The sequence below is a fragment of the Narcine bancroftii genome, chromosome 10, assembly GCF_036971445.1.
Source record: "Narcine bancroftii isolate sNarBan1 chromosome 10, sNarBan1.hap1, whole genome shotgun sequence".
Classification (NCBI taxonomy): domain Eukaryota; kingdom Metazoa; phylum Chordata; class Chondrichthyes; order Torpediniformes; family Narcinidae; genus Narcine; species Narcine bancroftii.
The window spans coordinates 93,276,160-93,292,974 of record NC_091478.1 but is presented as its reverse complement, the minus strand read 5'-3'; the positions used below and the strand labels follow the sequence as shown (position 1 = coordinate 93,292,974).

The 16,815-nt window shown below is 40.8% G+C and overlaps 1 protein-coding gene across 1 annotated transcript in view; it reads left to right on the top strand.

The window, feature by feature from the left end:
- Positions 1–16,815, top strand: part of LOC138743848 (copine-7-like) — an 80,465-nt gene that overhangs the window by 55,533 nt on the left and 8,117 nt on the right. The window contains exons 8-12 of the mRNA XM_069899447.1: positions 435–437; positions 1,784–1,870; positions 3,004–3,063; positions 7,523–7,656; positions 10,289–10,343. Of these exons, the coding sequence (XP_069755548.1) occupies positions 435–437; positions 1,784–1,870; positions 3,004–3,063; positions 7,523–7,656; positions 10,289–10,343 (339 nt within the window). The remainder of the gene's footprint in view (positions 1–434; positions 438–1,783; positions 1,871–3,003; positions 3,064–7,522; positions 7,657–10,288; positions 10,344–16,815) is intronic.

Below are 16,815 nucleotides of genomic sequence, written 5' to 3'. Positions count from 1 at the left end.
AATAGCTTGATAATGGAGATGATGGAGAGCATCAAGTTCCTCGGTCCGTGTAAAAAATGACCTATCCTGGACACACTTGTCAGGAAGGTGCAAGAGCGGCTGAACTTACTTCGAAGACGGAGATGGGCAAGGCTACTGGTCATCATTCTTTCAACTTTCTACAGGGGCTCTATTGAGAATGTCTTGGCCAGCTGCATCACAGTAGGGTCAGCGCCAAGTGGGGGGGGGGGCATTCGTGGGCATTTCCCCCAAGCAAGGTGCTATGCCCCCATCTGCTTACCGCCATCGCTTGCTGTCAGACCTGTTCCTGTCTGTATCGTTAGTGTGTGTCAAGCATCACTAGCGTCTAGCTTGATGCACACTTGTGACTCTCCATAAAAGCAGCACTTTCTGCTGCTACATTGGAGGGATGGAGGACGTTAATGTTCATTTAGCAGGTACCAGCACCCCTCCCCACCCTAAGCGAGTTTGAGTGTTGGACAGTGCCCCCGTTACCTTAATGTCCCCCTCTAACACTCATTCTGGCGCTGACCCTGCATCACAGTGTGGTATGGTTGCTGCAGAGCATCAGATTGGCGGTCAATCCACAGGACCATAAAAGCAGCAGAGAGGATCACTGTGCCAACAAGGTGAATTACTAGGATCATTGTTTAAAGGGCAGAATCAGGGAGGAACCCTTACCACCCCACACAACATCTTCAGTTGAGGAAAAAGTACAGAAGTATGAGAGCCAGAACCACCAGGCTGAGGAACAGCTCCTTCATGTGGGCAGTGAGACTGCTAAATGTCTGCTAAAACAACTCTATTTATTAATAATATTTATTTGAATATATGTACTGTGTATATCTATCGTTTGTATGTGTGTCATGCCTATACGTGTATTTACACTGTTCTGCACCATGGACCAGAGAACGGTGTTTTGGCGGGTTGTTCTGGAAACATTGGATGATAAATAAGCTTGAACTTTCACTAGATTGGCAACTGATCATTTTTAGGCCTGGCTTATGCTTCTCCCTTGGGTCCTCTGCACACTTTATTGAAGCAGAGTTAATCCCCTGTCTTATTAGCAATAGTTGAGTGAATGTCTCAGACCCTGAGGTATTGAGAGATAAACAACACCTAGAAACGAAGAGGATGAATTCAATGCTAAATTAAAAGAGAGGAGGAAGCTCTTTCTGTGACAAGCTTATCTTGAATCTGGGTCTCTAATATAGCACCATTTGAGCTGTTTTAATGGGCAGGCAGACAGCAATATGAAATGTTTAGAGGCCCGGTCTAAAGCTGTTGGTCTTGTGTGTCGTATTAGGTGGACTGTTATTTAGATCCTAAACCTTGACGCCTATTTGTGACAACATGGCCTACTGAATGCGAGACTGATTAGGCAATGTAATGAACAGATGAAGTACTGAATTTAAGAGTGACTATACTGGAATTCAGTATGAAAAAAATTAATTTTTTTGTTATCAGTGGCTGAATTTTTGTTCCATCTGAAGCATTGATTGCTTCATGTCATGATCTAAGCTGTTGATGGCATTTCCCAGTGTTGGTTTATTCATCTTGATGAATGCACAATGCATATTTAAATTCTTATGTCCTTAAGGAACACCTAACTTGTCGTCGTGTGCTTGGCAACCATTTTGTCACCATACAATTCTAAGCCCAAAGGTACATTACGCGTTATTTCAGAATGCACTTAGAATTACAAATGATGTGTTATGAATGTCATATTGGCATGTATAATAATTTAGTCATCTGTGGGGTCTTCTCTTTTTTTTAAAATCAGATCCATTGGGACTGTGTGAATCCAAAATATAAGGCAAAAAAGAGACATTATAAAAACTCTGGAACTGTCATACTGAAAGATTGTAAGGTAAGACAGAAAGGAATGATATAAACTTGGAATTGCTTTGTTGTACGTGAACATTGATCAAGGGGTTATTTTTTCTTCCTACAAATCAGTGACTACAGTTCAAAAATGGTTCATAGGCTATACCATGCTTTGGGACATTCTGAGAAGGCAAAGGCATGGGATTACTGCAAAATCTTTCTTCTATTCCCAAGGAGACCTCACAGGAAGTACATCCGATAGCTTGCAACCAATGGCACAAGTAGCACCATCAATTTTGGGAAAGTGACGTATCTTGTTTGTTCCAAAACAGTTCATAAATCCTCAGAAGACAGCAGTATCCCCTTTTTCCTTTTCTATCACTCACTATGATCCTGACCAGGTTTTTAGCTCAGAGGTACTTTCCTCCATTAACCTCTTATCTCTCAATATCTAAAAAATCTATTGGTCTCGTCCATTTTGCTATTTTGATTGGATGCATATTTTTCAATTTCACTGATAGAAATTCAGAAGAAATTCCAGTCTTTCCATGTTCAATTTGTGCTGTTGGTGAATTTCTAACATGCAAATACTGCTGCTTAATTAAAAATAAACCACTGAATTAAAGAGTGATAAAGCTGAGAAAAGGCTAAGAATCACATTTGCTCGATAGTCTCAGTTTTTACCACCAGTGTTATGCATTTTTATAATCAGCTTTCAAAAATTATGCAAGAATCTTCTGGTAAAGAGATAATCCTAACTAATATATTTTACTTCACTTGGGTTCCACAGTCAACAGCTCATCAAAATGAGCCCATTTAAACTGGAGCTCAATTTTAATTAGAGCAGCCTCCTGCAGTTGCAACACAATATTTGCTGGACAAACTCTCATTCAAAAGCGTTGAGGTTGAAATTGTGATAACAGTTGAACTGACGGAAAGCTTTGCTGTGGACTATTATATCATCCAACTGTTATAAGACTTTTAAGTAAATTGTTACTCATTTCTGTTATGGAATCCTTCTCATGTTCTTCAGTGATTAAATGGTATCATTAAAATTAAAGAATGGGTTGAGACATCTTTTTATAGAGGCCAGAAAAGATTAATTGTCATTAGATATTGTGTTTTGAAACCATTTTCTTCTGTTGGATTAACAAACCATTTTTTTGTGTATTATAGTTGCACAGGGTATATTCCTTTTTAGATTACATAATGGGAGGATGCCAGATTCACTTTACGGTATGTAAATGGTTACTATATTTTTAAGACTGCTTCCCTGTGTTTATGTTCCCCTGCCCTTGGAGATGCATACTTGATTATATTTCTGTTAAATATGGACATCAGTTATGAGTTTACCAGAAGTTTGAAGATGTGATGTCATTGGTATTTTCTGATTTTTTTTTTCCAAACTAAAATCGTGGTTGATTACAAATTTATGAAACAGTTGTTTTTTTCAATTTTTGTTGAACTTGTGACCATGTGAAGGAGAAAGATGATATTGATTTGACATATGAGAAAAGATGAAACAATGGCCATGGAGGAACACAGTATGAATCCCAGGATAAATTGAATATTTTCCTCTTGATATGGCCAGGTTAAACTCGTACCTGCAGAAAGCCCTTTGTCGTTGAGGACATTGGCATTCCTAGATACCATATGTATTCATATATTACATGCATTCCATCAGTGGAGCTGTAACAATTTGGTCTGTGAAAATAAAGCAACAATGGTAACTTTCTAAAAAGATGTTACAAGGTGAATACAGAGGTGGCTGCTTTTCTATGAACCTGCTTCCTTTCTTGTTTTGAGTCAAAGCAGAGGTACATTTGGAAGATGTCAATGAAGAAACCTCTGTGTTTTTGCAGTACATTTTGTAGGTGGTGAACCCTGTGGTCATGATGAAAAGAGTGGATGCATCAGATGGTGGAAGAAGTACTTGGACCTGGGTGATACATAACAGCTGGAGTATTGTTGTCAAGTGGAGAGTACTCCATCACATTCCTAACCTGCTTCCTGTATGTGGCGGAAAGGCTTGGGGTTGTCAGGGAGTGAAACACTCAACGCAGGATATTAATCTCCCTGCGACATGTGCCACCACACTGATGTGGCTAGAGTTGATTCAACTGCTCTATCTATGAAGGCTGTACTGCAGGCTTTAATTAGCTTAAAACCTGCACACGAGGTTCAGTATCCCTTCTGGCTCCATGTGCTCTACTGCCTACACAAGGGCTGGCGTGAGCCTTTATATGGGGGCAGTGATTGGCAGGGAGTAGGTGGAGCCAGCTTCCCAGGTTACTTCCCTGCAGGTACAGTGGGTTGGCCCCTTGCAGTAGTCAGGTAGGAATGCAGACAGGCACAGGCAGTCACAGACACTCCGGTGTTTGTATCACCACAAAGGCTGATGTCCGCTTTTGCTCACACTTTTATGCTCAGGTTACAGAGGATGGTGCCAGGGTGTTGTTCACTCTGCAGTCTAGTGTTATTGATGTGATTCTTCCTGCCAGACTAAACCTCCAAGGTCCTTTGTAGGATTACACAGGGAAATCAAAGCTCCAAGACTCTAAGGCACTGCAAATGACAATCTGCCATTCTTTACCAAAAAAAGAGATCAAGCCCCTCTCTTGCTCTTGTAGTCACAGAATTTAATGGCTGTATCAGTTAATTTTCCAGTCGACTTGAATGTTGATGTTGGAGAATTCAATGATGGAAGCGATTTTTAAACTTCCTTTGCAAGAAGTTTGGGATCCTTGGCGAATATCCCCACTAATATATGAACTCCTGCAAAAAAACTTCAGTGTCTCAGATACTTGGACAACAAATTATATGATCATCTTGTATGATCATGCACTCTGGCAGATTATTATTTATGTGGGGAGAAAATTCAAAATTCTGAGGTGCAAAAGGACTTGGAAGTCCTCGAGCAGGAGATCCTAAAGGTTGATCTTCAGGTTGAGTCGGTGGTGAAGAAGGGAAATGCAATTTTGGCATTCCTATTTAGAGGGATAGCAGGCAAGAGCCGGGATGTAATGTTGAAACTGGTGAGACCTCACTTGAAGAACTGTGTACAGCTTTGGGCACTGTATTTGAGAAAAGAAGTGCTGGTGTTGGAGAGGGTTCAGAGAAGATTTACTAGAATGATACCAGGAATGAGGAACTATTGTTGGCCCTTGGACTGTACTCATTGGATTATAAAGAATAAGGAGGGACCACATAGAGGCATTTCAAATGCTGAAAAGCCTGGACTGAGTAGATGTGGCAAGAATGTTTTCCATGGTAGGTGATTCTAGGACAAGAGGGCATAAATATAAAATCTGATCATTTCCGGATAAAAAGGCATCTAAAATAGAGATGTGGGAAAAAAAAAATTCTTTAGTCAGAGGGATGCGAGTCTGTGGAACTTTTGCCACAGGCAGCTGTGGAAGTGAGGTAATTGGATGTACTTAAGGCAGAGATCGACAGGTATTTGATTAGTCAGGGCATCACGGGTTATGGAGAGAAAGCCGGGGAGTGAGGCTGAGTAGGTGGATGGATGTTTATGTTTAGAATGGCAGAGCATAAACATAAATGCCATTCATGTTTAGAATGGCAGAGCAGATGGAGCAGTACTTCTGCTCCCATATCTTGTGAACTTGCTTTGTGATGGGTATGATGCCAGGCAGTGGTGTTCCTTTCTCTCCTTATGCCCATTGATGTCAATTTTGCTTGTGTTACTTGATTCCATTCAGGTAAACACTGTCTTAATCACAAGAATAATTGCTTTAATTTCACTTGTGGAATTGATTTTACTGTCCTCTCATAAGATGTGCCTGATGAGGCCTATCTCTAATTGCCTTTGAGACAGCGATAAGAAGCTTCTGAACCAATGCAGCACTTGTGTTGCAAGTACCCTTCCATGTTGTTTAATAAGGAGTTTCAGGAACTGATGGTAGGACACTGAAAGAATATCTATAAATTGCCAAGTCAGAATAGAGTGTGTATCCAGGGGGAACTTGGAGATGCTATATTTGCCTTTGTAAATGGTAGCGCTTCTAGGTTTGATGGCGTTGTTTAAAAAAAAACTTGCTTGTTTATGTTAGGATCAAAGCCTATAAAGGTTTGAAGCTGGTAGATTTCACATGAGATATTAATGATTAATTACTGCTTGAGAGCTTTGTAAACAACAGTTATCATTTTGTTTATGGGGGTGGTAATCGGCCAAATTGGACCTTCGTGAATATGTTGGGAAGCTTCTTCAAAATGTTTTAATGCTTTTGACAGCAGGAGCATGAACTCACTTTAGCAATTTTTGGCATTTGGCATGCTATCAGAGCTCAACCTGTTGTGTCATGTGGACAATGAAATGTTTTCAAGCCTGTTTAGCTTGTATGTCAACCCATTAGTTTTGTTGCTTTGCAAACCTGCCTCGGATGTTTCCCCTCAAGATGTTTACCCATACGTAAGAAGCTGATGTAGCATTCACTCCTGACTGCTTAGCTGATCTAAGCAAATTTCTGGACACTGATTTTTGGCATCCTCTAAGCAAAAGTCAGGCACAGTCGAAGCCAGAAAGGCATCAAGAGGACTACCAGGATCGCTAACGAAGCATCCTCACTGCACTGCACCAGTCTAGTTTCTGTCACAACACATTTCCAATCACATGGCAGCATTCTATTAGAACCCCTAGTGTTTTCCTAAAATCACATATCCTATTTATATCTAATAGTGAGAGAAGAGTGGACAGCAAAATCTCCGTATGCCATTTATGTCACTGTGCAATTGGGTGTTCATTCACAGTAAAAATGCAGCCACTTGGGTCTGTGCAACCTTCTCCCTCTATGTTCTGGCAAAGCCTTGCCCCAACTTTGTAGTCTACTCCCTCCTGGCCTTGTCCACTTGGCATGTCACCAGTCATCGATGATCCAGGACAGGGAGTTTGCTGAAAGCATTCAATGCTAGAATGGTTCTGCCACTGCCATTTATTATTTGATGTAAAACTCCAGGAACTGTCCATCTGTCTAAAACAGTGGTTTTCAAACTTTTTCTTTCCACCCACATACCACCTTAAGCAATCACTTACTAATCACAGAGCACCTATGGCATCAGGATTATTTAAGGAGGTATGTGAGTGGGAAGGGAAGGTTGAGAGTCACTGCTCTAGACCCAATTGTTACTGAAAATATTTTGCTTGAGAAAAATTGTCATTGGCCCATTTCCTTTGAAGTTATGAAACCGTGCACATAACCATTCAATTTAAAACAGAGGTTTACAAACGTTTTCTTTCCTTCGCAGATGACTTTAGGTAATTCCTTACTAATCACAGAGCACCTATGGCATGGGGATTACTGTACTTAAGGTGGTATGTGACTGGAAAGAAAAAGCTTGAAACCCACTGGTCTAAAACAAAATTGGAGTTTCAGGCATTAAATTATGCAACATTGTCATCAGAAAAGCAAGTTTGCTAATTCTGCGCAATCTGTTCACAAATCTCAAAGCTCTCTCAAATTGTAGACTGCAGGTTTTGTAGACGAATGTTTCAGCGTGTCCTTCCAGTCATGGATTTCAGCTGCAGTATATTTGTCATGGTTTTACAAATATTAATTTTAACAAAACCTGCGTGCTTTTATTTAGAACATTGTGCATCACTATGAGCTTCTTTAAAAAAAAATGTAGCATCCAGAGCCTGGGGCTGTTAATTATGAATTACCACCTTCTATTTTAGGTAGCCATTGACTTCACAGCTTCAAATGGAGACCCACGAAACAGCTGTTCCTTGCATTACATCAATCCCTACCAGCCCAACGAGTATCTAAAAGCACTTATCTCTGTCGGAGAGATATGTCAAGACTATGACAGGTACTGTTAACCATCTATTAGAAAAGAACCTCACAGTTTAGTAGCCCATTCATTGCAATTGTGTTCTTCATTCTCTTTAGTTCTAGGCTGATATATGAGACTTAATTTGAATTCAATGCAAAGCATTAAAAATTAATTACTTTACATCCTTCTCTATTTTTTGTCTCAATTTTGAATTGCTGAAAATGGAATAATCCTTGTATTAGGTGGGGTGCGTGAAAGGACAAGAAAAGTAAATCTTCAACAGAGATTTAAAGAAACCATTAAATTCCTACCATTTTGAACATTGGAAGTTATAGACACTTTCTGAATAATCCTAAAGGAATTGAATTAATTTTAGAGACACAGCATAGTAACAGGACCTTCCGGCCCACGAACCCACGCTGCCCAAGTACACTAATTAACTTACAAACCCAGGAAGTTTTTGGAGGCTGGGAGGAAATAGGAGCACCTGAAGGAAACCCCCAGTCACGGGGAGAACGTAAAAATGCTGGATTTGAACTTGGGTTACGAGTGCTGTAATAATGTTGTACTAACCATGCCACCCCAATTAAATTGATTAGAATTTTTCCCTTTTAACAATTAACAGCTGTTGATGACATTATTTGGTCCAGGTTCTGTGATACAAAGCTTTGCAAAAGCAACACTAAATGCTTACCCTGCTTGCATTTGGCCACCCGAGGTGTGGATGGGAGTCAGCTAATCACAGTTGAGGTGTTTGTGACGAGCTGTGTTCTTGGTGCTCTTCCATGCCACTCTCTCATAAATTGCCTTTGCAGAGTCCGGCTTGAGGCTGTAGATCCTGGGGAAATCATCATGGATTGTTCCTCCTGGATCTCACCAGAAGGCTTCCCCACAGTAGATGACGTGATCTGCACCCAACTCTCTGTTGCTCCATCTGATTTACTTCCCACCATTTCTCCATACCTGATATCAGGTGAAGCCTGCGGGAATTTTGCTGGATCAAATTGGCTATAAAAGTGTAACCTGTTCACTTTCTGTAATGTGGATATTACATTTCAGGCATTTGTGTTCCTTGTTACGGCTGCTCTAGTAGCCAAAGTTTAATTCCATGAACCCTACAATTTGGCCAAAGATTGGCAGAAGCTCATGACAATTAGCATTAATCTGGTTTTCAGAAGCCTTAATGTTCTATTTTGGCAATGATACAGTATTTATATATCAGTGAATTTGGCACTGAATCTAGAGGTCTCCTGAAATTGGAGCTCTTATCCTTATTCTCTCAGGGCATCTCTTGAGTCTAATGTTGACATGTTAGATGTTTTTTTCCCCTTGTGTTGTTTTGCTACTTGCTGCAGTCTCATTTTGGCTGTGATGGGTTAGGATGGACCAAAGTGGGCCAGCTAATTCAGTGGTACTACTACCAGCCACACATGATGCTGGACACTGACCTCTTCAACCCAGGGAACATTCGTACCACTTTAGTGCTTCTTCCAAGCTTAAGTCAACACGGAGGAGTGCTAATTTATCAGGTGAGGGAGAAGAGTAGGTGGTGATCAAGAGGAGGTTTCCTACTGTAGTAGGAAATTCATAGGGTATGGAGTCAATGCTGAGGGCTACTCCTGTCTGTGCATTACTCTGCTGCCCTTCTGCCTGATCTGAAGTATAATATTCCCTCTTGGGGTAGATGCATGAACATGATGGCGACTGACGTGTAAAATTGAGTGCTGTCACAGAGCACTTGGAAGCTGCCTGGTTTCCTGTTTAGTCTCAGAATTCAGACTTTTTCCATGTAGAGGTCAAGTGCAGAAGGAAGGGAGAACAGGATTGTATGGACCTTCTTCTATCTAATGCAGAGAACAAGTTATAAGTCCTGCGACCATGTTCTACTGCGGGCAGGTTGCCACAGTGATATTAAAGAAGAGCTGCTGATGGTATTTGCTTTAAACTTGCTAAAGAGGCTAAAATTCAACCAAATGACAGACAAGAGTTGTTTATGTTGGATGCTGGCTGTCATTTGACCTTAAAATCTATAAGATTGCCTTTAACCTGACCCATCCAGTAGGTGTCATACCTGGGCAGTTGCCTGCTGATATTTTGCTTATCTGGATATCTTCCTTTAATCTTTGCCTGTGGTCTCCACCTTTAAATGTGCACATTTGTATTTGGTGGCATCAGTGCTTCCAAAGGAGCAAGAGCCCACCCTGTGGTTCCCTGGCATGAACATCATGTGAGGGTGAAAGGGATCCCATAACCGGAAGAGGACGATCAAGTTTCACCAGGATCTACTCCATGTTTAAGTTGATTTTCAATGGTTATGATTCCACATGATCCTTTTTCTTGGCTTTTGCCTTTTCATTTTGGAGAAGCAGGTGATGGATGGCCAAAAATTGGAATTTAATTCTGATGTATGATTAAGACCTGAAAGTTAAAATTGGTGCAATCATATTCTGCTGCAGTTGGATAGGAATCAAACCTAAATCAATACTCACTAGGAACTAGTTGGTGGTATAGTTACCCAAACCCTGACAGTCCCAAATTAAAGCTTCGCTGGAAGGAACGATTGTAAAGAATTGTTCTACGCTGATATTAAAACAATAGATTTTCAAATTGACAAGAATCTCAGCGAAATTGTCTTTTCCACTGAGGTGTGATTTATTTTAACTCCTAGTGATAAGAAATTTTCTGCCCTGGGATTTGGAGCAAGAATTCCTCCTAATTATGTGGTGAGTCATTTCTGCTGAGTGTTGTGTGGTGTTATGTGGCTGAAGCTACTCTTGGGCGTGCCGTATTCTGTCCTTTTTTTTTAACTTCACTTTTGATTTCCTTGCAACACCTTCCTCTTATTGCCCACATGGCTGCGTGTTCCTCTGTTAAACTTTGGGCAGCTCTCACTTGAGAGGTAATTTATTTTTGTTCAATGCCACTTCTCATTCATGAGCCTTCTGTCTGCACCCAGACCAACTCCATTCCGATTCATGTATTCTCAAGAATCAAATCTGCCTTGGCCTAAGCTTTAATGCCATCTGTTCTGCCTGCCTCTGACTCTTTCTTCTCTCTCCATATCTAATATTGGCACTGATACTGTCAAGTTATTTAAAACACATTTGGCACTCATTTGGTAATATTTTGTTTGTCCATCTTGGCTGAAGTGATCTCCCATTTTTTTTCCAGAAAGATGAATCCAGATAAATTGCGTGTTCCAGATCATTTATTTTTGTATGCTCTTGGTGCACTGAGCAATGCTATGTCCAAAATTTGCATTTAATTTATTAAGGATCACAACTTTCTTTACATTTTTTCTATTGATTTTTTATTTTATCAGTTCAATAAATATGTAGAATAAATTTGCCTTTAATTTTCCAAAAAAGATTCTTTATCAAAAATATAAATTTTTATATTTTTAAAAACCACACAATACTACAATTTTTTTCTGACAATTCCCTTGCAATCTATTTTCTAATATTTATAAATCCGAATCTAACTCCAAGTGGAGTGGAGAAGGAGATGTTTCCTTTTGTGAGAGTACCTCTTGTCCTACACCATCATGTCTATCCATCCTCGTGGATTGCCAAACCGAGGCTACCCGTAAATTGAAGATACAACCCCTTCTATTCTGTCTGGGCCCTCTTCTCCAACCAGATGGCATTAACATCAACCTCCAATTTCTGTTTAAATCCCTCCTCTGAGTCTCCCTCTTTCCCTATCTCTCTGTTTCTTTTCTTCCAGCTACCACTTCCTTCCCTTCTTTCACCATTCAGAGAGCTACCCCCATCATTTCTCAACCCTCTTCAACCCTCCCACCTGTATCTACCTCTGACCCCTTACTTACTCTGGTGCTCCCCCCTACCCCTTCCTCCCTCCTCTCTTCTTCTTTCCCCCTCCCCTCACCTTTTAAATCCAGTGCCTGCCTGCTTTTTACTCCTACCTTGATGAAGGGCTCAGGCCCAAGATGTTGGTTACTTCCCATCGATGCTACATGGCCCGCTGTGTTTTTTTTGTAGCACTTTTGTGTATGACATTCAACCCAGCGTCTGCAAATTTTGTTTAATTTTCCAAAATTAAGGACCATGTTTAAATCTAAAAGATTGCCCACTTAAGACGGTGATCTTTTCTCCCAAAGAGTCATGTCTTTAAATCCATATTTACATTGCATGGAGACAGATCCATAGACACAGAGTTGAAAACAACCGTCAAACATTCATTTACACTTGTCCTGCATTAATCGCTTTTTTATTTTTCCCACAACCCCATCAACTCTCTTTAGATTCTGCCACTCATTTACACCAGTGGTACAATTTATTGTTGCTCATTTACTTTCAACCTGATTGTCCTTGAAGTGGGAGAGAAAGGGGTGGAAAGTGAAGCAGACAAAGGAAACCCATACAGTCAGAGGGGGAATGTGCAGGTTCTTTGCAGATAGCCCTGGAGTCCAGGAGTGAACCTGGAGCTGTTTGCTATCATCTTGCTGCTCTCAAAGCATGGTTGAAGCAGAGACTTTGAATATTTTTAAGGCAGAAGTAGTCACCATCAAAGAGATAAAGGGTTTCTGTTGATTGGTGGGGATGCCTGATTAATGTTACAATCAGATCTGCCATAATCTTATTGCAGAGCAGTTTTGAGAGGCTGTGGCTGACAAGTCTACATTCACGTGCTTCTGTCAGAATTAGAATTTATTACCATTAACGTGTGTCATGAAATTTACTGTTTTGTGACAGCATTACAGGTGAAAATTGCTCTAAATTATATTAGAAAAATAAATAAATGAGTTCATTGTCCATTCAGAAATCTGATGGCTGAGGGGAAGGAGCTGTTTTGATACCGCTGTGTATTCATCTTCAGGCTTTCTAACCTCCTTCCTGATGGTAGCAGTGCAAAGAGGGCATGGCCTGGGTGATGACTTCCTTGAGGACAGAGGCAACTTTTTTGAGACACTGCCTCTTGTAAATGTCTTTACTGATGTGAAGACTGATGCCCGTGATAACATTGGCCGAGTTCATAACCCTCTGTAGTTTATTCCTGTCCCCTGCATTTACACCTCCAAATCAGAATTCCTTCCACCGTACACCTGTAGAAATTTGCAAGAGTATTTGGTGATGTGCCAAATCTCCTCCCCAAGTGTAGCCGTTGGCGAGCCTTCTTCATGATTGCATTGACGTGGAGGCCCAGGATAGATTTTCAGAGAATTTGACAACCAAGAATTTGTTAACCCTTTCCACCACTGAACCCTTGATGAAGACTGGTTCGTTTCCTCCATGATTTTCCCCTCCTGAAGTGCACATTCAGTTCCTTAATATTGCTAAGATTGAGTGCAAGGTTGTGGTTGTGACACCACTCAACCAGCTGGTCTAACTCATTTCTGTTCGCTTCCTCCTTGCTGTCTGTGATCGAGTTGTCATCGGCAAATTTGTAGATGGCTTTTGAATTGTGCTTAGCCACAACCATGAGTAAAGAGTGAGTAGAGCAGTGGACTAAGCATGCATCTTTTAAGGTGCGCCCATGTCGATTGTTAGTGAGGAGGCGACGTGGTTTCCAATTCGTACTGACTTTAGTCTTACGATGAAGAAGTCTAGGATCCAGTTGCAGTTGGAGGTGCAGAGGGCATAATGGTGTTGAAGGCTGAACTGTAATCCGTGAAAAGTAGCCTGATGTATGTGCTGCTGTTGTCTAGGTGATCCAGATCCAGAGCTGAGTGGAGAACTAGTGAAATTGCATCTGCTGAGGAGTAATTGTGACAATAGGCGAATTGCAGTAGGGTTAGATCTTTACTTAGGTGCGAGTTAATTCTGGCCATGACCAGCCTCAAAGCACTTCATCACAGTAGATGCGAGTGCTATTGGGTGATAGTCATTGAGGAGGCTCACTCTGTTCTTGGGCACCGACATGATTGATGCCCTTTTGAAACAGGTGGGAACCTCCGACAGCAGCAGTGAGAGGTTGAAAATGTCTGTGAACGCTCCAGCTAGTTAGTGGGCACCTATTTTGAGTACCCTGCCAAGTACCCCGTCAGGGCCTGACTCCTTCCAAGGGCTCACACTTCTGAAAGAACGGTGGCCTTGGATACTGATATTCTGCAGAGATTCTCACTGGTACTGTTGAATTCTCCTTTTTGAAGCGAGCACAAAAGGTGTTCAGCTCATCGGGTAGTGAAGCATCAAAGCCACTCATGACGTTAGGCTTTGCCTTGTAGGATGTAATAGCCTGCAAGCCCTGCCATTGCTGGTGCGTATCTGACTCTGTTTCTAGCCTCCCTCGGAGTTGCCTCTTTGCTGTTGAGGTAGGTCATACCAGGACTTCCTGTAGAGATCTGGATCACCGGTCTAAAACCACCCTCACCAGGTTGTAAATCTTTTGATTCATCTATGGCTTTTAGTGGGCAATCATGGACTGTGCACATGGGCACACACTCATCCATGTTAGTAACAGCCATGGCGTACTCATTCAAGTTTGAAGATGAGTCCTTGAATATGAATATTCAGTAATATTTTATACAAAATTGACCAGCAATGTAAAGTAAAATAGAAAATCCTCTGACAACAAAATGTAAAAAACTGAATTATTCCAAATCCTTGACTGTGTATTTTGCAGAATCATTATGATTTATTTAGTCTATTTTATACTTTAAGCACCAACAGTTCATTTCATGCATTATGCTTTTTATTAAACACATACTGTAATGAAATGCTTTGAGAGGTTGGTCATGGCCAGAATTAACTCGTACCTAAGTAAAGATCTGAACCTACAGCAATTTACCTACTGCCACAATCGCTCCACAGCAGATGCAATCTCACTAGCTCTCCACTCAGCCCTGGATCACCTAGACAACAGCAACACATACATCAGGCTACATTTCAGTGACTACAGTACAGCTTTCGACACTATAATTCGCTCAGTACTGATCAACAGACTCCAAACTCTGGGCCCCCTCTGCAACTGGATCCTTGAATTCCTCAGTGGGAGACCACAGTCATTTCGAATTGGAAACCACGTCACCTCCTCACTGACAATCAACACAGGTGCACTTCAAGGACGTGTGCTTCGGTTTGAAGGGCAGAATAGTCTTGTCTTGTTCTTATTTACTGTGTAATTAAATCACAATAAGCTAAATATATTGATTATGAATTTCTTCACAATACAATTGAAACAACTAGCCTAACCACTGCTCTAGACCCAATTATTACTGAAGTATTTTGGTTGAGAAAAATTGTCATTGGCCCATTTCCTTTGGAGTTATGAAACTGTGCACATAACGAGTCAATGAGGTACGATTAAAACAGTGGTTTTCAAACTTTTTCTTTCCACCCATATACCACCTTAAGCAATCCCTTACTAATCACAGAGCACCTACGCTATAGGGATTACTTAAAGTGGTATGTGAGTGGAAAGATAAAGGTTGAGAACCACTGATGTACAGCGTTTTGAATGTCATTACCAGAATCCAATGTGTTTGGGCAATCTTACTGGTGAAGACCTCCAAACAGCTGAGCAATGAGGCTCTACATGGATCATTGTCTCCAGTGATATAACTGAAACATTTGATTGGGCCAGAATAAACCCAGCACACCTCTGATAGTTTAAACCCCCCCTCCCCCCAACTAATGTTCCTGTCCATCAAAGATAAAGTTATATAGGTCATCTGAAGATAAAACAAATGGGAACATTAAAGAAAGTCCACAGAGCATTTAAATGATTAAAAACATTAAAGCCAATATGCATAACATAGACGATGAGGATTTTGCTTCCTGAACACTTTTGGGAGTATTTTTATAGATTTTGGGTTGCTGATCACAAAAATTGCCTTAAACTTTCCCCTCACTTACCATTATTAGATATAACCTTTTTTTTTGTTATTTTCTGTCATATTTTAAAGTCTACTAGTATATTCAGATTTGGATTCAGATTTTTTGATTCAGGGTTATATTTATTGTCAGAGTACATACATGACATTACATAAAACCCTGAGATTCTTTTTTCCTGCAGGTACAGCAGAATTACCACTTATGGGCAGTGCAAAAAAAAGCTGACTCAATGTACACATGTAAACAAATAAAGAAATGGAAACAAACTGTGCAATACAGAGAAAAAATATCAATGAGGTGCAAAAGTAAGAGACCTTAAATAAGTCCCTGATTGAGTTTGTTGTTGAGGAGTCTGATGATGGAGGGGTAGCAGCTGTTCCTGAACCGTGTGATGCAAGTTGTGTGGCACCTATACCTCTTTGCTGATGGTGGCAGCCAGAACAGAGTGTGTGCTGGGTGGTGTGGGTCCTTGATGATTGCTGCTACTCTCTAACAGCAGTGTTCCCTGTAGATATTCTCGATTGTTGTTTTGGTCAGTCCAAGCATGCCTGGGCATGCACTCAATGCAGATCCTATGCATACATTGTCTTAGGCCTGGGCATGCTTAGTTAGGATAGATGCAGACAGGCTATAAAAGCAGTTCACAAATACAGATGCTGTGCATTACATTGATATAAATTGAATGGATGTTGATGCAGATGTTCTTCAGGTAATAACATAGTGAGTTAACAATAGCATTTATTGTTTTCAGGAAGATTCAATACGTCAGAAATGTCTCGTCAATATCACAACAGTTGCAATACATTGTGTCACATTTGTGGGAAGTATACATTTAAGAATCAAAGATACAGCATGAATGCACTGTTTAAGAAAGGCTGAGTTCTACTTCGGTTGTAAAATCAGTGACCAAGAAAAACCCTGGCCTCCTCCCATTTGTTGTGGAACATGTGCAGCCAACCTGAGAGCTTGTGTCAGCCTCATTATGTGATTAAACATACTAAATTCAATAAATATTAATTTGTGTCTCCAAATTCCTACGCGATACAGCAAGCTTGAAATGATCTTTGCATTCAGCTTGAAGTTATCTATCATAATCCCTAAATTTCTTTCAGGAAGCAAACCTCATTCCTCATTCTGTGCAATCATCAGTCAGAAATCTTCATCAGATTGAACCTGGAGCAAGACCTGAGAGGAGATCTCCCAGCACAGTCCCAGGAGATTTCCTCACACTGACTAAGCTACTAAATTGGAACTGCTGCCCACGAGTCCTGAGACGTCCAGGCAGTTACACAGGCCTATTAGGAGATAGCATCCATTCTAAGAGTGACCAGCTTTACGGAATGTGCTGGAGCTGAAATTTTAACAGTCACTGCCCATCTTTTAATATTGGTTCTAATGG